The sequence below is a fragment of the Pelmatolapia mariae genome, linkage group LG10_11 (assembly GCF_036321145.2).
Source record: "Pelmatolapia mariae isolate MD_Pm_ZW linkage group LG10_11, Pm_UMD_F_2, whole genome shotgun sequence".
NCBI lineage: Eukaryota > Metazoa > Chordata > Actinopteri > Cichliformes > Cichlidae > Pelmatolapia > Pelmatolapia mariae.
This window is the reverse complement of record NC_086236.1, coordinates 71933073-71954981: the sequence shown is the minus strand read 5'-3', so window position 1 is coordinate 71954981 and position 21909 is coordinate 71933073. Positions and strand designations below refer to the sequence as shown.

The following is a 21909-nucleotide window of genomic DNA, read 5'->3' as shown; positions in this document are numbered from 1 at the left end:
GATCCTTCCCAGACGCCTTAAATGCCCACACACATCCTGGGCCATCTGACCTCAGGAAATCACATGATAGTGTGGAGCTATGTTTCACAATGAGCTCACCTGAAACCCTGCTACACATGCTACAGTAAGGGGGAGCCAGGACGACAAGTTGGGGGGGAGATATCATCACCCGCAGATAGAAGAACTGACCTGAAAGATTGAAACCTGGATATATAAAATTTTATATATATAAACGTCTATCTAAATCTCACTATCATGAGTATAATAAAGTAGAAGTATAATAAAAAATTAAAATAAAAACTGATAAAAATCCTGAAATTAAATAAATAAATAAAGGACTAAAATAAAATAAATGACCTGACTACTCTATAGTTTGCCCACCAGGGGGTGCTGAAGACCTGATGATACTTTGAAATACAAAGACTAGACATAAAAGATGGGTGTAAATACTAAAGTCAGAAAAGAGAAGTAGCAAAATCATGCATCCCCTATAATCACCAGCAGGGGGCATCTTCTCTGGATGTGTAACTGTACAGAAGTCTGAGACAACACTGATGCTTCCCACATGATCAATGACCTCAATAAAATCCTGATGAGTTTATGGTCTCAATCACTAGTTTCGAGTCTTACCTAATACAGCACCGGTTTTATTTTGGAAACGAGTCCCATTAGAGTCCAAAAGGGTGCCAAGCAGGATGGGAATTAGGTCAGGCTTATCTTGTAAATCAAGACTTGATACTATAGGAGTGTACAGTGTCCTTTAGCAGTCCTGGAGACCAGTCCTTGCTCTGTCAGTCAAAATATGTGTGCTGTTACCAACAAATGATAAAAGCCTTTCCTAATTTAAAATGGAGCCTTTTGGTCACACGTCATATTTTAGCGTTTCTTCAGTTCTGGTTCCTGCACCTGGACAGGTTTGAGTTTACTGCAGATCCAAAGAATCTCAGTGTATCAGTCCATCTCAGTAAGCACCAGTGCAGAGAGTACCAGATGACAATGTGATAAATGCTGTCACAACAAGAGCCTCAGTGCTGCAGATGCTCCACACTTTCTCAGATGAGAAGGACAGTTAAAGGTGAAGGATCTCAGTGAAGTCACAGAGATGCGATCGTCATTTGGAGGACTTTTCTTGAATCCACCCTGACAGTATTTCTAAATGTGAGAGTTTAGTTCGGTCCTTCTACACCCCAAACCATCTGTGCTTATTTCATTTATTTTTGGTACTGTTGCACTGAATGAAAATTAACTGCAAAAACAAAATAAACTTATAATTCAGGCATTAAAAATCATGAAGGACACACTCACCATGTGCTTCCTCCCAGCTTCCTTTAAAATGAACTTTGACCCTGGAAGCATTTCTAATATTTTCCTGCCCAGAAATGTTGATTTTAGATTTCCCCTCCTCCTTCTTCTTCTTCTTCTTAAGAAAAACATTTCAAACTACTCTTTGTGTGTTGAGATGTAAACTTCTATAAGAAACAGAAAGTCCAGAAAGCAAACAGCTGATATTTAAGTCAGATATGCTGCAAAACAACCCATAGCGTTCAGACAGAGGTTTGAATTTCATTTTTTACAGTTGCATTGGCGCATTTGAATACAGAAGGCCTTTATTATTTAGTGTGTACACAAAGCATTTTGTTTCACCTGCCAAATCAGCAGCTGAGCTGTTTGAGCTCACAAACATGTTGATGAACAGGCTTGACCGCCTGAGGACTGCAGTTCCTGATCTGCATCCTGTTCAGGGTGAGGAATGAGAGTGAGTCACGTGGCTGAGCAACCTTCACCTCGGCAACAGCACGGATCTGGCAAACAAAGCTCTATGACCGTGTCTGTGCCAGCACCTCAGTCCTGCTGCTTATTTGAAAAATGAAGGAGAGCTGTTCCAGTGACTTGGGATGTGCTTTAAGCAGAGGGAGGAAAAAAGTAACACAAGTGAAAACAAACAAGCTTTGCCAGGTTCGACTTTAATCTGATCCTAATCTTAATTTGTTAGGGCTGCAAACAGTCAAACCCACTGTGAAAAAACAATTCAGTGTACACGTTCAGCCCGTCTCAGGCAGTGGTGTGTCCTCATCCAGCCAGCATTGTGCTATTTGCATAAGGTGTATTGTTTGCTGAGCTCACACAGCTTCTCTTTATTACCGCTTCAAGACGAGAGAATAATAATTGAGATTCTTAGAGGAAAAGTTCAAGAAGGAGTCTGTTTAACCAGTGACTGGTCAACTCAGCTTAGCATAAAGAATGGAAACAGGAAGGAAATGTGATAACACTCAAAATGACAAAATTTGAGCAGTTTATTCATCTGTCACTTCCTGTTAGACAAGTCAAACTGTCTGCCAAGAAAGAGAGCTGCAAATATGCTTCATTTGTTTCAGCCAGAGAAAGACGGGAGCACAAACCAGGAGCTTGTAGTTTTGACTGACGGGCCTCTTCATCACATCGAGACCACCTCTCCGCTCCATCACATGTTCAGAGCAGAGAAGAGTCGCTCACTCAGAGAAACAACATAGGTTACATGATGAGGAGCGGGTATTTCCCCGGCCTTCATTATTAAAAGTAATCATCAGGGCATGCTTAGCCTTACTCTTCTTTACTGCCAGAAAGGCTTGGGTGGCTTTTATTGGGATAGGCTTGGATTTTGTTTTGGCCACGTGTTAAGTAAGCTTAGTGCGTAAGTAAGCTTCAAAAACTAGAAGATATGTTTCAAATGAAGTCTTAAACATTTATTTTGACAGCATTTTTCCATTAAAAGCTTTCACATTTGGTTTTCCAAAAAACAAACAGGAGACTTTAACTTAACCTAAACTCCAACTCCAACTGTAAATGGGTCAGCAGAGGCCTGATGAATGTTAAATCAGCTTAACTTGATGACTGCCTTCACATAAATACCAGAACCAGTGAGAGTTATGACAGTAACATGCATCGAAAAAGAAAAGTATATGACTGACCATCCTTCAAAAAGACATCATTTTCAAGCCCACAGTCAACAGAAGCTTGGATTACTAAGATCACATGACATAAGATTATCTCCATTTCAGTAAATAACTACCTATAAATAACTACTCATACTCTTTAACAGAGACATAAGTGAGACAAGAATCCTGACTTCAAATATATCTGTGAGAAAGTAATGACAGAAGCATAACAGGAAAAAAAGAACAGCTCATTAGAGAAGTGTGAGCAGCAGCATGTTGCTTATGTCGTACTCGAGATCAAAGTTGATTGTAGCTCAGTTTTATAGATGAACTCCTGAAAGATCCCGGTGACGTTCTGACAAAGAGAAAAGTCCAGCACACGTCAAACAGCACGTGCCTTATACGAGCACACGGCTGATTAACATGTTTCAGCACAAGCCGGCTTATATATAGTACATGAGTCCTATCAATGTTTTCATCCTAGAAATTAAATGAGAAGAAGAATACACAATGTTCACAATGAAAAAAAAACAAAACATGCTTCTTATTTTAAGTAGCAGTTATAAAAGAAAGACTGAAACCTTTAAAGACGAAAAAACAATAATTCAAGCAAGAAGTTGAATTCATAATCACTTTGTGACAATGACATGTCAGTTTACAGAGAGTGAAGCATTGAATAACACAGACGTCTAATAAAATTAAAACCTTGTTTGCAATCATACTTTTCTAACATTGCACAACATTTTACTGCCTGCACCATTTACACAGGGAGCTTTTATGCCATGTTGATTCACTGTGTCATTAGTAATAAACATGGCAGGGACTCAGTAGTTAAAACTGTTGCCTCACAGTAAGAAGCTCCTGGGCCAGAACCACAGCAGGCATCTTTTCTTATGAATAATATCTAAGTTAAAGCTGGATCCATTATTTTTTCCTCATTTCCTGTCAAATGCGTACAATTTTAAAAGTGTGGAGATATTAAACAGCCAAAGTTTAGGTAAGGCCAGAGTTTGATACGGTGTGTTTATCCTTAAGTGGTTTGAATCATTTGAGCTGTGAGGCTTTGTGCTTTCAAAGGATGCAGGATTTTAATCCCGACTGTGCATCAAAAGTTGCAGACTCATTTTAGAACTTACAAACACAGAGATAAGTTTGGTTTACGAAACAAAAGAGAAGAAAAATGATTCAGCGGCGTACTTTTGGGTTGATTTACATGCGATCGGTTACAGGAAGGCTCTGGGATTGGATCGAGGATCTTTGAGGTTTCTGTATCTGTGGGTGAGCCAGACTCCAAGGACCTGAAATCAACAACAAATGAGCAGCTGTCAGTTTTCTCAGTATACAAAAACCTCCTCCAGCACACATCAGCACCCGTTCACAGCAGACTACAAGTCTTTTAGCTTCACTGCAATGACGTTTTCCCGACCTCTGTGAAACTGAAGAAGAGGCCGATGCCGCCCACAAACTGCAGCACCTGCCCGGCATAATTCTGGAGGATGTCTGCGCAGGCCACACAAGATGAAGTGGTAACGCAGACCTGGGGGAACAAAACAAGCAAACAAAACACAATCTTGACCAAGTTGCTTCTTAGAAGAAAATTTAGTAAATCTTTTCAAAGTGTTTTACTCACAGCAGGACACGAGCTGTTGTTCACTTGAGAGAAGCCGCAGCAGTTTAGAGTCCTCTCCACGTCCTTCTGAGTGCCTTGAGATTTGTTCCATCCGGCCTCCAGCAGCAAGTTCTGCAGATGAAAATTAGCATCACTGGAGCTCCATTCATGTATACGAGACTTAAAAGTAATCCTGAAATGATCCTTTATTTAGACCTTGCATATTCTCATTGATTTGTCTGTCTTTGCTCCACAGTGAATTTTGCATGTGCCTCACAGAGCCACGCAAACATTCTTTAATTAAAGTCCTGCATTCAGTAGCTCCTTAAACAGAAATGACTAACTCTGAATAAGTTTGCTTTTTAGAGTATATTCCTAAATTGTTATTATTAAGCTCTACTATTTTTAGGATATTGCAACTGGTAGAGGAGTCTCAACAGTGTTAGTTCAAGCAGGCCACTGTGTTGACCCTGAGTCCAGACATGTTATCCTGTGAGATAGAAATAGTGAAAATGTCTTTGAGTTAACAGTGTGTCACTGTTAAGGCACAGTAAGATCTAACATTAATGTTGCTTAAACTCAGATTTTTATTTGGCATGTAAAACAGGTGCAGCCCTGCTGTTAACTGTCTGAATGTACAAAGCTAAATATAATGTAAATAGCCTGAGTGCAAATTTCTGCCTGCTGATTCTACCACTTTTTACATATTCGTATTCACCGTTGCGGAGGTCCCAGAACAGAGACATGAAATCAATTATAAATACTGCGTTTCCACATAAAACAATCTACAGTCCCCCAACACTGAAGCTACCAGCAGTTCTCCAAGTTTGTTCCTGGGACTAAAAGTCCCATTTGTGTTTTTTTAAAACCTGAAAAACCTCATTATGATTTATATTTTTAATGATTCATCTGAATCTGCACAGTAACTACAATCAAGCAGCTATAACTGAGTAAAATATCAAAGAGTGACTCTCAAAATACAGAAGAAACATAGCGGAAATACTCAAATATAAAAATAATACTGGAATAGAGCCGTTAAAGACGTTTGTCTACCTGTAACTGTCTAAAAGCCAAACTGTGTCCAAAATATTGTTTGGATTGTTTAGAATAGACAAAATAAACTTACCTGTTGATCTTTATTGAGAGCCAGACATGCACAGGACACTGAAAACTGCAGCACAAACACTATGGAGAGGATCATCATGTACTGGACCAAGTTGAGGAAGTTTAAAGCATGTTGTTGCTATGCCTACGAGCCATTAAAACTCAGGATACACATCCAATAGAGCATAAAATCCTGGATTTGTGTGAAGGATACAAAGAAGAGCAGGACCTGGTGGTGCTTTAGGGCACCGCACAGACCCACAAAGGCAACAAAGAACAGGAAGACTCCCACGCCGATGACCCCTGCCACCACCTGGATACTGGAGACCAGGCCAAACCATTTCCCCCAGGCTGCCACGCCAATCAGCAGCAGGCTCACCAGCTGAGGGGGAAAAGGAACACAAGGAACACGAAGGAAAAGTCTCATTTTTTTAAGTCTGGACCAGGAACTGTTTTTTTAAGGAGGGGCAGGAATCAACTTTCAAGGTGCTGATTGCAGAATGAAACTAAGCTCACTAAGCAAGCTAAATCTGAAGATGCTCTCCCTTCATTTCTTTCACTACATCCATGAAACTTCCCTGAGGTCCTCTTTTCCTCCTGCCTGGCAGCTTCTTTGTCCACTATATCCTCCATCTCTCCTCTGCACATGCACAAACCATCTGAGCCTCCTAGACTCTCTAACTTTGTCCAACTTTGGGCTGTCCCAGTCACATCAGGTCTCTGTACCATCTTGTAAACCATCCCTTTCGCTCTTGCTAACATCACCCCTGACACTCATCTCCACCCTGCCTCCACTCGTACACTAACTCTGCTTTACCTTGCCACCTGTCTTCCTCTCATTCACACACGTGTGTTCTTTCTTGCTTCCTCTGACTTTTATCCCTCTTCTCCAGAGCTCATCTCCACCTGTCCATGTTAGAAGATCAAAATCAGGTGGTAATACCAAATATTTGTTCCACAAATAAAATAATTACATAATTTATATCTAGAATTGTGAGATGGAAAATGCTTTTGACTTTCTAACCTGTGAAAGCAACACTTCATTGAGAAAATGTAGAGTTACAATCATTGATTCATTCATTTTACCTGTCAGAGCTTACCCTAGAAATCTACTATGACATCATGGTGTGTCATTATAAAGCTGCTTAGCAACAGCTACAACATTAAAGTCAAAGCCATTAATCAGTTTGGTCTAGTAAGTGATTATGAGTACTTTTACTTAAATACTTTTAGTTTGTACTATTACTTAAGCAGGATTATATTTTTTACTAAATAAAGAGTGCAAATACTTGTTTATGTATGAGGGCACCTGACCCAGTGTATGCTACACTTTTTAAAATTTCTGATGAAATAATCATATTTCCTGTGTGAAGCCCATTTGAGAAATTTCCTTTTATGACATTACATTAACAATTTGACGCTTCCTGTGTGCTTTTTTTAAATGTTTTACAGCTCATAGGAAAGCAGTAAATAGCACTCAGTTTGATTATTAAACAAAACAAAGAAGAAAAGGCCACATAAACACTGCTGATATATTAAAGTTGGGCCTAATACTGGATCAGCTTTCAAAACGTCATGTTACGCACTTCTAATTTTGGCACTGGAAATAAAAGTTGAAGTAGAAAAATAATAATAACAATAATAAATAACCTAAAAAGCAATCATTTACGCCTGCCCCCTTGTTGCCATGGCAAACACGCCTCTTTTTTTTTTTCGCTCTTAGTTGTAAATTAACCGACTAGAGAGGTCTCACGTCAAGTGGCCCTCAAGGAGACATTTTAACCTCCAGCAAACATCAACATATTTCAACTCACCACATAAAGGATGTTGAGCGCGCTGAGTGCGTTCTTGGTGCAAACGAATCCGCCGCAAACCATCGCTGCTCTCGGGACAAAACGTTTAAAAACGAGATTTCTTCTCCTCCAGCTCTCTCAGCGTGCCTCTCTTGACGCTCCGGGTGGCTGTACCTGCTGATCTGCAGGTGGAGACCCGACAGGTGCTTCCTGGAGAGATCCTGCGCGCTGATTTGTCAGCTGAGGTGACTCACTCAAGCAGTTGATTGCAGAAATTTCGAGATGATCTCACAAGAAGATTTCACAGAGTTACTTTGGTTCATGGTAACTTATTCATTTTAACGATTAACATCTCATAACGCAGAAGTAAAGGTCCTCCCACAGAACATGATTTAATTTGCTACAATGATTTGGAGTTAAATCCTTTACACAGTAAGGACTATGTTACTCTATAGTTCCCCCTTGTGGATGAAAAGTATATCACAGATCAAGAGTATCAACGTTTTCTTAATTCGCGGACACCACGTTCAGCACAAACAGCTCGTTTAGATCTCTGGGCGAGACCAATAAAAGCCTCCAAATGGGCCAAATTAGAACTTGCTGCATGTTTGTTTACATCTCTGACTTACATGAGTCTGTGTATTTGCATTCATGTTTCAGAGATGAAGCGATAAAACATACTAAATTTAGTATGTTTTATCGCTTCATCTCTGAATTTTATATAAGTATACTTATATTTTAATTGATTACACTTAATTAAATTGAAGTGTAAACAGAGAAAACTCCAACAATCATATTCCTAGTAACCCCAATAACAAGCGATCAGACTTCACACAGTTTCAGACTCTGTCATGTTTCCCTCTATCACAGTGCTTCTGAATCTTCTGAACCTTGAAGGACACCCATATTTCTAACAGGGGAACAATGACTGCAGGTTGATTTAGCCAAAAAAGACTGATGTATGATCAAATCTACAGTTACCCCTAAGTCTTTAATGGACAGATCCAAGTCAAAGAAATGTCAGTTAACTTTGTAAATTACTCTAAACTATTTTATTTTTTTAAAATTTGAATTATAATAAAGAATATAAAATATTTCATTTTTGTCTTTATTTCTGTTTTTAAGTCCTTAAAGTTTCTGATTATTTGCATGTTTGCATGAAAAACATGTTGAACTCTAAAACCACACTCTACATGTATTTACTGTTCTGTGTATGAAGCTGATTTGTTGTTGTGTAAACACATGAAAACATCTGAAAATATTCAACTTATAAACTTACACTGGGAAAATTATTCCATACAATACGATGCAATATAGTTTTTAGTGTTTCAGTGGCATTGATTGAACTGTGTTGATTGATTGTACTCAGTACATACAACGTCTGCCATGTAGGTTAACTGAAGTATGCTGGAAGTTTTAGCCTTTAAAGCCTAAAAAGTTATCACACATTTGAAGTTTCAAAACAAACTGATCCAAAACGTTAAGCTTTATTGTGGCTGATTTATTTCACTGCTGTATTAGATCAGTTTGAGCTGGATGTGCCTAATAATTTGGAAATGAATTGGAAGTTAAAAGTTGCTTTGGTTGACATCTGCCAACAGACAGTGTTGAGGTGAACTGATGAAGTTCATTATTTTTACAATAACATTCATCCTACAGTTACTTAGTTCTGACATTTGTAAACTAACACACAGACACACACACACACACACACACACGCACACTTCATTCACTGAAGGTAATTGTTTGTTAAACTCAAATGAAAAAAATGACCCCACTAGTATCCTGGAAATGTGAGTCTTCCACTCTGCGACAGCCGTCACTTTGTTCTGACATAATTTTGCTCTTCTTGCAAAACTATCTAAAAAAAAGAAGAAGAAAAATGTCCCTCTTAACCACAACCCTCCCTCTTTCTGCCAAAAAGAAGAAGTGCAGATCTTGCAACAGTCCGCTTCTCTGCCTCCAAACTTCACTTACACTGACCAGTAACACCACAGTGGCGGTTTGACTCCGAGATTAACAAAGTAAGTACTGCTGACAATAAACAGCAAACACATAAATAATGGTGGAAGAAGAGAATTATGTGACAGTGATATTTCAGACAAAGGGAGATCCAACATACGGTGAGTGACAGACTTACTTTCTTCCCTTTCATCGCCAAAACTGTGATGTATGTCGTTTTGGGGAACGATCAATACCAGTTGGTTAATTTTGGTGATGTTATGCTACTTAGCATGTCAATTCTTTCCTAGCACTGCTATTTTTGGTGATCTAAAAAGTAAAGTTTAATAAATAATCCCCACAAAGAACAAACTACAAATGAGTTTTCATTTCCTTTAAACTCTTTTTGTTTTTGCAGTGACGCCAAAAGACACAGAAACAATCTATGATGAGGTGAACACCGAGGAGAGGAAATGGGATGCATCCTTTGTAATAACAGGTTATTTGTGGTTTTCTGAACAAATAAATGATATTTTTTATTCAATCATTAAAATAAACATTTTTTTCTATTATTGTAGAGAATAAAGAGTTAGCTCCACCCTGTAGCCGGCTTGTGTTGGTTGTGACAGGTCTGGTGATTATTTGCCTCATCTTGGTGTCAGTCATCATCGCCCTCATCTTCCACTGTAAGTCCACCTGCTGTGTATTCAAGGACTTTAGTGTAATCAGACAATAACAGTTTCTTATCTGACTGCAGTTAACACAGTCATGAGTGAGCAGCAAAGAGAAATGGCCAACATCACAGCACAGAACCTGCAGCTGATGACACAGAAAACATCCTCAGAGCGACGGACAGAGGAGCTGACCAGACAGAGAGACCAACTCAACTGGACCATCGGAGTCATCATGGAATATCAGGAATTTTCAGTGGAAAAACACTGCCCACAGAAAGGTGAACATGTTTTAGTTTCATTTAATTTTATGTTACTTTTTACTCACTTCATGTCCTGACTCCCGCCGGTGCAATTATGTTTTTATTTGAAGGTTTCATGTTTAAAACTTTAAAAAAATATTCAAATCTAAAAAACTCAACATTTTAGTTGGATTTCTAAAATGATTCTGGTCTTGTTGTCCCTTTCTTTTTTTGAACAGTGTGTAAACCTTGCCTGGATGGCTGGGTGCTGTTTCAATCAAGCTGTTACTTTTTTTACCAACATGAATATTCGTTTTATTGGAGGACCTGGGATGAAAGTCGTGATCAATGCAAAATGTATCAGGCGGCTCTGGTAGTGATCGAAAGTCAGGAAGAACAGGTGAGCCAGATTTCATTTGTATATATTTTTTTAAAGTTTAAATAAAGTGAAAGAGCGTTTTCATACACAGAGAGAAAAACAGTTCAAGCGATTTAGACAGGAAGGTTTGAAGAGGAAGTTCATGCAACTATAATTCAAAGAGCCAAGTTACCTTCCTTCAGTTCAGTCTTTTCCCACCTCTTTGCCATTTGACTGGATTTTAAGAAAATGTATTTCTTCCTCAATCAACACTTAAAAATACTGTAAAAAATGGAAACTGAAATCTCTTATTTTAAAACTATTCAGATTCTTGCTCTCTGAAGTGCACTGGGGTTTGCTTTATATTTGAGTTATGTTTTGATTCAAGCAGGCCTCAACTTGTACTTAAAAAGAAAAGAGAAATAGTCAGGAAAAAAGGAACTGCAAGCTTCGAGTGTTCCCACTAGCTCACTGCTCTCTTTAAAATAGTCTTTGTGGCCTTCACTTCCAAATTCAGTAAATGACATGATCTTTGGTCAGAGCTGTGGAAAAGAAACCAGCGATCATTCCTACAGAGTTCCCAAAGTGTTTAAAAAGAGAGTGAGAACGACTCCTCATACATCAGACAAAAGATAGTCGAAGTAAAAGGCACAGGCTGAGAGTTTAAAAGACCAAGAGAAAATTATTCTTTAATCTGATTGGACAAACTTAAATTCATTTTGAAGAGCTCCAAACTCTAAGCGTCAGATCAGAGTTTGCAGTTTGGAGAGATCATCTGTGGATAGATCTGAAGAAGGTAATTCAGCAACACCTCCCAGGCAATCTGGTCTAACAAGCCTACAGAGTCTTAGCCAAAGAACCCAGCAGCTGTAACTACAGCCAACAGTCTGGATAATTGTGTAAACTTTGTCAATATGGGTACTGAGTGTTGATTTCTTGAGGGAACAAAAGCCAGTTTTATCCGTTTAAAATGTAAACATAGTGTGCAAAAAAGGGAAAAGGTTGTTATTTTTTTAAACCTGTTTTTATTTTTTGCTGTTATAGACAAGTCATCGTTCTTTTTATCTCAAAGGAAAACTAAAACCCGACTATTATTATGTGGTAGATAACACATGTACTACAAATTTAGGAATTTATCAGCAACCACACTAAGGACTACCACACTGATGATAAGCACGGCTACTGGATCGGTTTGAGAGCAGAGAGCCCAAAGGACACGTGGACGTGGGTAGATGGAAGTAATCTCACTGTGACGTAAGCATGACCCCCGCCCACCACCACCACCACACATACAAATACTTGCCTATTATATCTTACTTAGCTCTTGACGTAATGCTTTCCCTAGCTGCTTAGCCTAACTCTAACCATCACAAATGCCTAACCATAACCTAACTGTAACCCTGACACTAAAACCACATTTTGAGCCTCAAAAATGTGGTCAAACTCATGAGGCCCAGAATTTGGGCCCCATAAGGGACTGATGGTCCCCACAAGAATAGTAACAGTCGAAATTTTGATCCTCACAAAGATGTATAAGTGCAAACACACACACACACACACACATTTTAACAACACATTGTAAATACCCTTTAAAAAATATGGCAGAGGGTGAAAGAAGTAAAAAGCAGAACGACAAAATTGTTTCAACATTCCCTTCTTCTAATAACAAGAAGTTTAAGATTTACAGACACAAGAAGTTTACAGTATGAACGAAATCCAAATAATTTTGAGGATTTTTTAAAAATCCGAGTTAAAACAACCGTTAGGCTGGAATAGCTCAAGGAAGTGACGATTAAGTAGAATCAACACATGTTGATGGCAGACTTGTTTTCTGTTTGCATTTTCTCTTTTCATTTGTGAAATGAGAAAACACAAAGTGTTTTCATTTAACATAAAAAGACGTCTTGCATGCTCAGTCATCCAAGTAAGGAAAACCCTGGCTCACGTTTGTCACTGTTGGTCCTTTAGCTCAGCTCCCACCACTGAGAACACACAAGTCCTAATAAACAATAAACTTAAATAAATAAAAGCTGTTAAAAACTCTTCACTGCATCCGTTGTTTGTTTCTCAAAGATGATTTTTGACCTTTGACATTTTTCTTAAGCTTCCACATCCGTGATGGACTCAGTTGTGGTTTTCAGAACATCTAAGTCTCTGACTTTTGCGAGAACAAACACAAGTGTGCATTTATGGCCTCTGTGTTGGTTAAATTGCCTCGATCCCTGTCCCACAGTGCAGGTTACCATCAGGAATGCTCTGTGTGCAGAGACTGACACAGATCATTGATTTATTTTTGGCACCCAAGCACTCCACTTGCTGAATTTCAGAAATACAATAAAGATTATTTTGTCAAATGTTGAAATGTTGAGTAGGCATACAGACTGACACTATGTGACTTTTTTAGGTACTGGAAAATGCAACAAGCTGTGAACAGAAGATATTGTGCTTTAAGCCTACCAAAAGCGCCCCCTCTGGCCAACTGGGGCAAAGAGAGCTGTGACATGAGAAACTGTTGGATCTGTGAAAGACGAGCGTTAATTAAAGCAGATTAGGAATCAGTCCCAGTAATAGAATTGTTATTTAATGTGACAGTAACTCCTTGTGTTTTTTGAATTAAAGGCAATGAGCTTTTTTTCTGTGTCAAACTGATTTTGTAAAAAATAAGTAATTTCTTTGTTTTGATTTATGTTCAGTTACATTTTTAAACAAATGCTGCAGAATCACATTTGAGCTGCACTGCAAAAGTATTTGTACATACTAAAGCATTTGCACTTTTTTGTAATCATATGTGCTCTTTTGTCATTAGTATGGGATTTCTAATGTATTAGATGGCAAAAGAAGCATATTCCGGTGGATGTAAATGCAGAAACAGGCATGAATGTGTTTATGTTACTATTTATTTATACTACATGTTTGTGAAACTTCCCTTTCCACTTGAGGAAGTGACAGTCTGTTCATGCTCATTGGGCATAATGTAAGCATCTATATTCCTTTTATAGTAACAGAGAACAAGAATCTGAACAATAATAATAATAATAGTAATGATGATGATTGTTATTATTATTTGTGTGTGTGTGTGCATGCGTGCGTGCGTGCGTGCGTGCGTGCGTGTGTGTGTGTGTGTGTGTGTGTGTGTGTGTGTGTGTTGTGCCTATTGTCTAAAACTACAACAGTAAAACAGTGTGTAAGAAATTAACTGGCTTATCCCACAAGAGACTCTCATGTTAAAATGTTCAATGTTATTATGAAAAAAAGTGTTTCCAGCTTAAAGTGGTTTGGCCTGTGTGGAAAACTCCCACCTTCATAAAAACTGTGATTTTTTTATTTATTCATTCATCTGGACACTTGTAAGGCTGATACCTAAGAACACAGGCAGCTGGAGCAACAGCTGTGTGCTCGGCCTCGCCTCCACTGAGCTCTGCCTGTTGCAGTTTTATTGATGCATTTAATAAAACTAATCGTTGAATGGAAATCTGTCTGTGGATCAGTTTAAAGGGTGGTTTACAGTTTTTACACATTTTGGTTTTTTGTCTGTTTTACAGTGCTGGTCAAATTCTTTTTTCCCATCAAGTTTTTGTTTCCATTCATAATAATTTGTTACAATTTCTTATGCTTTTATTGTTGTTGTTGCTTATTGACTTTAAAAAGTGCAATATAAATAAATAACCAGAATATAAATGATGTAGTAGTTCATCCAGCTCAAGAGCCGTCGCATCTCAGGTTATTGCAGTGTGTGAAGTGCAGAAAGAAAGTGCTAGGGGTAAACTGCACAGACAAATGAGAATTAAAGTCCACTGAGAATTAAAAGGGGCTTGCAGTAACTTCCCGGACAAATTCATCACCAAATAAAAGTGTTTGTGTTCAACACCACCACTCTCTCCACGGCTATGACCCACAGGATCTTCCCTGTCTAACAGGATACAAGTGGCAAAGTTATCACATCATTTAGTATTTAATGGAGTTCTTTTGTCATCATTTTGAGGAATGTTAAGTCAATAAATTTGCTAAATAGTGTGAATTGAATATTGTTCATTACATCAGGACAACGGTTTGTGTGAAGATCCATGATTACTGTGTGAAGGTTTGATTAATATTTCTTTATGAGGTGCAGTGATGACAGACACCTCACCACTGCAGAGTCTCACTGCTCCTTGGGTCAGACGAGCTGCAAAAATTGCGATCACTTGCCTCTTCCTTTTTTGTACTGTGACAGACGTTTTTCATCACAACATTTTCACCTAACACGATGTCTCGCAACGACATCGATCATCAGTTAAGAAACAACGTGGACGTTGCACCACACAGATATGTGACAGGTTGGTTTGTTGGGTTAAAGCCCAAATGTGTTAACTGCTCTTAGCGTAACGGTGTGTTACGGAAGCAACATAATTCCGAGATCAGGCTTGTGTATGAACACATTAAGGAGTTATAGGAAGAGGAACCGCAGGTTTGTTCTGTGCCAGTTACTGCTGGGATTTCGTATTGTTTTTTTGGTGCGTGTGTGGGCATGTGGGTGGGGTGTCAGTAACGTTCTTTAAACAGTCCGTTCCTGTTGAGGCCAGTTTTAGTTTTCTTTGCGCTGAAGGCAATTTGGCTTTTAATGATGGAGGAAGAAGTCAATTATTCCACAATGGTTTTCAAAACTGGTGCTTCACTAACAAAAGGTAAGTTACTCTCCTCCTTCATTCAAAAATGAATCACTGATAAGTCTGACTGTTTATATCTTTGTGAAGTTCCCTGATGAAAGAACGCTGCTCTGTTCACAGCACATTTTCCTGTTTTTCTCTCAAAACAACAAAAAGCTTATTTTCAATAAAATTCTGAGACATGAAAATCACTACAAAGCACAATATTTCTATTTTATACACCAAGTCAGGGGCTCAGACTTATCTTTTTGAGTTTATCACATTGTTTGGCTTCATCATAAATTATGTGATAATAGTAATAGTTTGTAATAGTTTTAAAAATAGCACATGGCACAAATGTCAGACTTGTTGGTATGAATCCATGCATTCAGTCATTTGTGTCTTCTAGAAAAAATCGAGGACTCAACCATTTATTCTGAAGTTAAATCTAAAGCGCCTGCTGGTCCTCCTCCTGCACCTGGTAAGTTATAACATTCATGCATATATTACACGAACAACAAAGCAAATTCATGCTTTATCTTTCTGTATTTGACAACAACACAGCCTGAGAAAACAGACCAACACAAGTAATGCAGAAATGTTGAAAATTTTTCATATTATTAAGCTGCAACCACCTGCAGAGACTAAGGCAAGTCTTGAGTAGTAGAAGATCCATAGAGGCTGGGGTCTGTCACACCAGGCAACATCCCAGGTGCAGGCTGTGTAAAGATGCCCCTGAGACAATCCAGCACATAACTGCAGGGTGCAAGATGCTAGCAGGCAGGGCATACATGGAACGGTATAAGAGATAAGATAGATAAGATAAACCTTTTTTAGTCCTCAAGTGGAAAATTTGTTGGGTCACCGCAGGAAGTGGACAGTGCAAAGTTACAAGCAGCAAAAATTAAGAAAAACAATGGAATAGAATAAGATAAAATAGAATAAAATACTATGTTTTGTTACAACAGATCCAGTGAGACTTCTAGCTACAAACCAGTGGAGGCGAACCTAACGAACGTAGTGGTGGTGGACAAGCAGTTCACTTTCAAAAGTGTTCATTTAACAGTTAAAAGAGTCGACACATATAGACACTTTTAACACTTTTAAGTTTAACACTCACTGTGTTAATTTAACAATGGTGATTTTGCAGAGTGTGGTGTGTGAGGGGAAGGAGAAGGAAGGAAAAGGGGAACATAGAGCGACCTAAGAGATCAATGATGTGCTTTAATGACGCATGACTGCGCATTTTGTAACTCTGTGGGTTGTGTTAGAGTCAAACTCATCGCTATGAGTCCATTCTTTTAGTTATTTCTGTCTTCCAGAAAAAAACGAGGACCCAACCATTTATTCTGAAATAAAAACTAAAGCACCTCCTGCTGCTACTTCTGCTGCACCAGGTAAGTTATAAAATCCCATTTTCATTTCACTAATTTAGCAGCAATATGTTTTAGACCAACAGTGGAACAAATGTACACACTACCTGTATGTCTTTGACAACATCTGACATGAACATCTGGTGCCTCAATGGTCCTGAGAGTCTAACACAACAAAGCCTGAGAAAACAGACAACACACGAGCAAAGGAATGAGCTTACTGCAGCATCACACAACAGTAAAAGTCCATGTGACAGTTTCTCATAATAATGACGTCAAATTTCTCATTAGAAGCAGAAGGCAAAGCAGCTGCATGCTCCCATTTCCCTCTACTGCTGGCATGTTCGGAGATACTTTGTGTCCTCCTGCTGGCGGGCATCATCGCCATCATCTACAGTAAGTCTGAGTTCAGCACAACAAACTCTATTTAGTTTTATTTTTATTTTGTTCTGAATGTTTGCATGTTTCCAGAGAGTGGGTTTGCTTGTTTCAGCTGGTTTTTATTAGTTTCACTGTTTGTTTAGTTTTCTTAATTATTATAATATGGAGGGTAATTAACAGGGGCAGACATTACAGTACAAAGACAACACCGTGTGAAAGCTGCTGAGTCACAAATTTGGCCAAAAAATAGAAATAAAAAATAAATAAAGACAGTTTTCATCATATTTTATTTAAACTTTATTGTTTCATTTAGTTCTCATGTTCTCCCAAAAGTCTAGCTTTCATTTTTATTTTAAGTAAATAAAATATTTTTGTGCATCGATTTTCTAATTCTCTGTTTAGTGTTGGTTCTGCTCAACAGAATTTTACTTTGATATTTGATGTTTTTAAACCAACCATCAAAGGTTTGATGATTTTAAGTTTTCAGGGCCAGCTGTTATGCAGTTTGCTTCACATCACATTACACAATAAATGTCAGTAAAGATTTTTGAATTTTTCTTGAATATCTGATGTGCGATTTAAGTGTTAAGTTATTGTTTCTGAGCAGTCCACAATAACCTTACAAAACACTGCAGAACCTCATGTTATTTCTGAAATTTTATGAACAAAAGGTGTATTATTATTATTATTATTATTAGTAGTAGTAGTAGTAGTAGTGGTAGTAGTAGTATTCCTGAGTAAATGAAACTTGGCTAATTTGGGGTGATTTTTAGGCTTGAGGTTACATAGTGAAGCTTTATGAAAAATCGACCTGCTGCTGTGAGTAACGACAGTGACATTAAAGAGTAAAAGAAGGAAGTAAGGGTTCTGTTTACTCTATAAGTCTATAAGTCCAGCCTAAACAACCATATATGTGGTTTGTTTTGATTCTCCAGGGCATTATAGGCATCATGGGATGTGGCAATGAAAAAAGAAAGGATGCAAAAATGTGATTAGCCTTCAATTAATGTAATATTAATTAATATAATATACAATATATAAGTTCTTTAGTAAGGCTGGAAAAGCATCACCTTGATTTTTACAATAGCAAACAGGCTGTTAAAGTTTTAGAGGTCACAGTCATGTTAATGTGCAAAAGGAAATAACCAGTTGTGCTAAACTGAGGCTACATCCACACTAATGGATGTTTTCGTTTGAAAACGCATCGTCTTCACTCCGTTTTGGCTTCCGTCCACACTGAGACGGCGCTTTCCTCAGTCCACACGCTCTCGAAAACGCATACATTTCAAAACGGAGCTGTCCCGTCACAGTGTGGACACACGAAAACCCAGACTTTCTAAAACCATGAAGTATTTTAGTCATGTGATGCAGTCATGTGACCAAATAAACTTAGAGAGACTTAGAGACTTAGAGCTTTTTATTGTCATTGTGCAGTTTCTTGCACAGCGAAATTGGGTAGCTGGACCACAAAGGTGCTAAAGTAAGAAGAAGAGAAACCAATATACAACGAAGGCGGAAAAAAATAAATAATTAAATAAATAGAATAAAATACAAAGCAGTGTATATGTATACATATGTGAGTGGAACTATATACATGGTGTATGTGTAAGAAACATTGAAACAGACTGGGACCAAAATAATTGCACTTGAGCCAAAAATATTGCACAGAACATGGAAAGACTGAGATATTGCACATAGATGATCAACAGCAGTGTCAGAGTGGATGTGTTGGGGAAGTCTTTACACACTCTTAGTTACCATTAATAGTTCTGACAGCCCACGGGAAGAAGCTGTTCTTTAGTCTGTTGGTATTGCACCTGATGGATCTGAGCCTTTTTCCAGAGGGCAGGATGTTGAAGAGGTGGTGGTTAGGATGGAGGTGGTCCTTTATAATTGCCCTGGCTCTGGAGAGACATCTTGAGCTGGCAGTTAAGTCCAGGGAGGGGAGTGGACAGCCGATCACCTTCTCTGCAGTTCTGATGACCCTCTGTAGTCTCTTCTTGTCAGCTGTTGTGCAACCAGCGTACCACACAGGGATGGCGTGCACACTCTCAATAGTGGCACAGTAGAAGGACACTAGGAGTTCAGTCTGCAGCCTGTTCCATCTCAAAACCCTCAAGAAATGGAGGCGCTGCTGGGCTAAACAAAGATAGCGGAGGGCATTATACAGCAGTTGTTTTGATTGCTCTCAATTTTGACAGCCCTAAAAAAGATGAATATCAGTTTGTACATGCTGCAGATAGCTTTCCTTCAAATTCATTAATTCTCACTCGCTTTTGCGCATGCGCAGGACTGGAACGTAAGCGTTTTCATCCGTTTCAATGTGGACGCACAACTCTGTGAAAATGACTGAAAACAATAGTATGGATGCGCAGCGTTTTCAGATGAAAACGCCGTTTTCAAATCTATCCGGGCTAGTGTGGACATAGCCTGAAATTCATCAAACCCATCCATCCACCCCATCCTCCTCCCTGTGCAAACCTTGTTGATTTCTAACATATATTTATTCCTACTTAGCTTCTGTCATGATTGTAATGGTTGTCTGTGGATGAGTTAGTTAAAAGTACTCATTACATATTCATTGTATGTGGAAAAACCTTCAAAGCTGTTTATAAAGGTGGCTTAAAAAACAGAGATTAATTTTTCCCCATATAACCTGAACCATTTTTTTAATGTCTCTTTCCCACTAAAATACAAAACTGCATTTTATTACTTGTTACTTGAACTTTCTGTACCTCTAGTGCCTTGATTTCAATTTGACGCTAATTTTCCTTTTTACTATTTATTACCTTCTACTGGTGGTTTAAAAAAAAACCATTTTATTATACATTCATTTTTTAGTGTGTTTGGTGTCTTCAGCTTTGTCCCACAATGAAGACAGGAAGAGAAGGCTTCTCTGTTAGGACTGGATGTGAACACTCCTTGGTTGGCTGTGATGATGAGTGCTGTGCTGTCTTCTCTCATTCACAGTGAGTTTGCTATTTAAGGTACAGTCAGCAAACCTCAGTAACCTCACAGCAGAATATCAGCGGTTGGCCGTGGAGAAGGAAATCTCAGACAATAAAACTCAGGAGCTGAGAAGAGAGAGAGACAATCTCAACCAGACGCTGGAAGTCATCCTGAAATTTGATAACTTTCCAGTAAATGATTACTGTCCTAATAAACGTGAGTGCTTCATTGTGCTTGCCTCAGAAGTTAATAAGCTTCCTATGTCAAAATTTATTAGAAGGAGCTGAAGATGATCAACAGTATGATAACTCTCCATGACGCCCATGAGAGTAAGAGGTGTGAACGGAGAATTTATGTGACAAATTTAAATAGAAAACAACAAAACAAGTAAGCGTGCAGGTTGGGAGAGATGATTTGGACTGGTCAGAAAACCCAGGAAAACACAGCAGCCAGCATTTAAATAAACAACAAAATAGGTCAGTTATGTAAAGAGCCTCAAATATCATCTAAAATTTACAACAATTTATTTTGACTTTACCTCACATGGAATCTGTTCTCCTTCAACACCTTCGCATCAGTTGGCAGTATGTCCCTCATGTTTGTTACAATTCTCAGGAGTGAACGGCTCACCCAACATGCGATAACACACAGATGCATATTTGCCACACTAAAAACAATAAAGCAAACCAGCACCTCACTGTTTTTTGCCTTTCTCTAAAACTAAGGATCCACTAACCATTAAGTTTAAGGGAAGCTGAAGAATTTCTCATTAGCAAAATCAAGGAATCTCTGTGTGTTCTCGGTGTTTCCAGAGAATGACTCATCAAAGCTACTTTAAAATGGAAAGTAGAAAAGAAAACAGTGTGAATCTTTTAGCTTTTTTTCTACGTAACGAAATTTGATAATGTTGTTAATGAGCCTACTGAGTCTAGTTTCTAATCTCCTTGCAGAGTGCCAGCCATGCCGCAGTGGCTGGATCCCATTTAAGAACAAGTGCTACCTGTTTTACAATGAGAACGCCCCCTGGAAAACTTGGGGAGCAAGCCGAGAGTATTGTAAAGGCAAAGCTGCAGATCTGGTTGTTGTTGACGATCTCAAAGAGCAGGTGAGCTCTAACAACAAGACCACAGCACAATTACAGCCATGATATTTTCTTAAATAACTGATGATAATTCATAAATGTCACTGAATGACTAATGATATGACCCACAGGAATTTCTCAGTAGTCACATAACATATTACCATGATGACTACCACGGATACTTTATTGGGTTACAGAAGACAGCAAATAACTGGGTCTGGATTGATGGACACAATGACACTTTGAGGTAAGAAAACTGTCTTACAGTTACAGAAAAAAGTTACAGCAGTGGTGGGAATGACTGAATGATTAATGATAAAATAATATCGTGGTTTATATCCCAATAATAATATTGGATAAAGTGATTTCAGTGAGAGAAGATGCATTATGAAAGAAATTATGCAGAAATAAAATATTTGGGATGTTTTTACACATGCTGACGTTCATGTCCTGCTTTTATAGTTACTGGATGAAGGACATGTCAGACAGTTCAGTCTCATATGTGCTGATCATCCCTGGGAAGAATGCCACAAAAAGCTGGGTCAAAGCAGACAATGTCTTTGAGAACAAATTCATCTGTGAGACAGACGCCCTGCTTTTGTCCACTTAGCTACAGCTGCTGTTCTCCGTGTCCTCTCCCATGTTGCCGTCCATGCTCCAGATACTGTCTGCATTATTTGTTTCTCATCTTTATAATGGAGGATGGAGAACTTGTAGTTTTTCAGCTGCTGCAACTATTTATGAAAACAGACTTTGAGCAGACCAGTGTGTGTGTCGCCAAAAGGCAGAAATAATGCAACACTGTACTTTTACACCAAACATTGCATGTATTGATTACATAATTCATGTTGCAAGTTCCATCCTGTG

General features: G+C 38.5%; 3 protein-coding genes across 5 annotated transcripts; 2 read left to right on the top strand and 1 right to left on the bottom strand.

Annotated features, from left to right (window-relative positions):
• Positions 1-2110: 2110 nt before the first annotated feature.
• On the bottom strand, positions 2111-7730 carry LOC134636584 (tetraspanin-13-like). Of its 2 annotated transcripts, XM_063486633.1 has the most exons (7): positions 7443-7730; positions 5843-6010; positions 5651-5731; positions 4546-4656; positions 4342-4452; positions 4113-4213; positions 2111-3395 (listed from the first exon to the last, which is right to left on the bottom strand). In XM_063486633.1, the coding sequence occupies exons 1-6, from the start codon at positions 7503-7505 to the stop codon at positions 4139-4141; spliced, it is 609 nt and encodes a 202-aa protein (XP_063342703.1). In that variant the 5' UTR covers positions 7506-7730; the 3' UTR covers positions 2111-3395; positions 4113-4138. The 2 variants fall into 2 exon arrangements, with proteins under 2 accessions (XP_063342703.1, XP_063342702.1); XM_063486632.1 differs by having other exon boundaries at positions 2111-4213.
• Positions 7731-9378: 1648 nt separating this feature from the next.
• On the top strand, positions 9379-13290 carry LOC134637169 (CD209 antigen-like protein C). 2 transcript variants are annotated; one of them, XM_063487534.1, is made up of 7 exons: positions 9379-9445; positions 9781-9861; positions 9941-10048; positions 10120-10314; positions 10515-10675; positions 11763-11887; positions 13038-13288. In XM_063487534.1, coding segments are annotated over exons 1-7 (819 nt in total). In that variant the 5' UTR covers positions 9379-9444; the 3' UTR covers positions 13186-13288. The 2 variants fall into 2 exon arrangements, with proteins under 2 accessions (XP_063343604.1, XP_063343603.1); XM_063487533.1 differs by having other exon boundaries at positions 9417-9544; positions 13038-13290.
• Positions 13291-15221: 1931 nt separating this feature from the next.
• Positions 15222-21861, top strand: LOC134637695 (C-type lectin domain family 12 member B-like). The gene is made up of 8 exons (XM_063488185.1): positions 15222-15297; positions 15668-15739; positions 16581-16655; positions 16923-17027; positions 19983-20177; positions 20912-21066; positions 21174-21289; positions 21505-21861. Exons 1-8 carry the CDS (start codon positions 15234-15236, stop codon positions 21650-21652), a joined length of 930 nt encoding a protein of 309 aa, XP_063344255.1. The 5' UTR covers positions 15222-15233; the 3' UTR covers positions 21653-21861.
• The last annotated feature ends 48 nt before the right edge of the window (positions 21862-21909 follow it).

Coding starts and splice junctions, on each gene's coding strand:
- LOC134637695 (XM_063488185.1), top strand. CDS start 15,234: ATGATGGAGGAAGAAGTCAATTATTCCACAATGGTTTTCAAAACTGGT. Junction 17,028..19,982: donor CATCATCGCCATCATCTACA/GTAAGTCTGAGT, acceptor TCTCATTCACAG/TGAGTTTGCTATTTAAGGTA. Junction 20,178..20,911: donor TGATTACTGTCCTAATAAAC/GTGAGTGCTTCA, acceptor ATCTCCTTGCAG/AGTGCCAGCCATGCCGCAGT.
- LOC134636584 (XM_063486632.1), bottom strand. CDS start 7,505: ATGGTTTGCGGCGGATTCGTTTGCACCAAGAACGCACTCAGCGCGCTC. Junction 5,732..5,842: donor ACCAGGTCCTGCTCTTCTTT/GTATCCTTCACA, acceptor AACTTGGTCCAG/TACATGATGATCCTCTCCAT. Junction 4,657..5,650: donor CTCTCAATAAAGATCAACAG/GTAAGTTTATTT, acceptor TTTCATCTGCAG/AACTTGCTGCTGGAGGCCGG.
- LOC134637169 (XM_063487533.1), top strand. CDS start 9,484: ATGGTGGAAGAAGAGAATTATGTGACAGTGATATTTCAGACAAAGGGA. Junction 9,862..9,940: donor TGCATCCTTTGTAATAACAG/GTTATTTGTGGT, acceptor CTATTATTGTAG/AGAATAAAGAGTTAGCTCCA. Junction 11,888..13,037: donor GGAAGTAATCTCACTGTGAC/GTAAGCATGACC, acceptor TGACTTTTTTAG/GTACTGGAAAATGCAACAAG.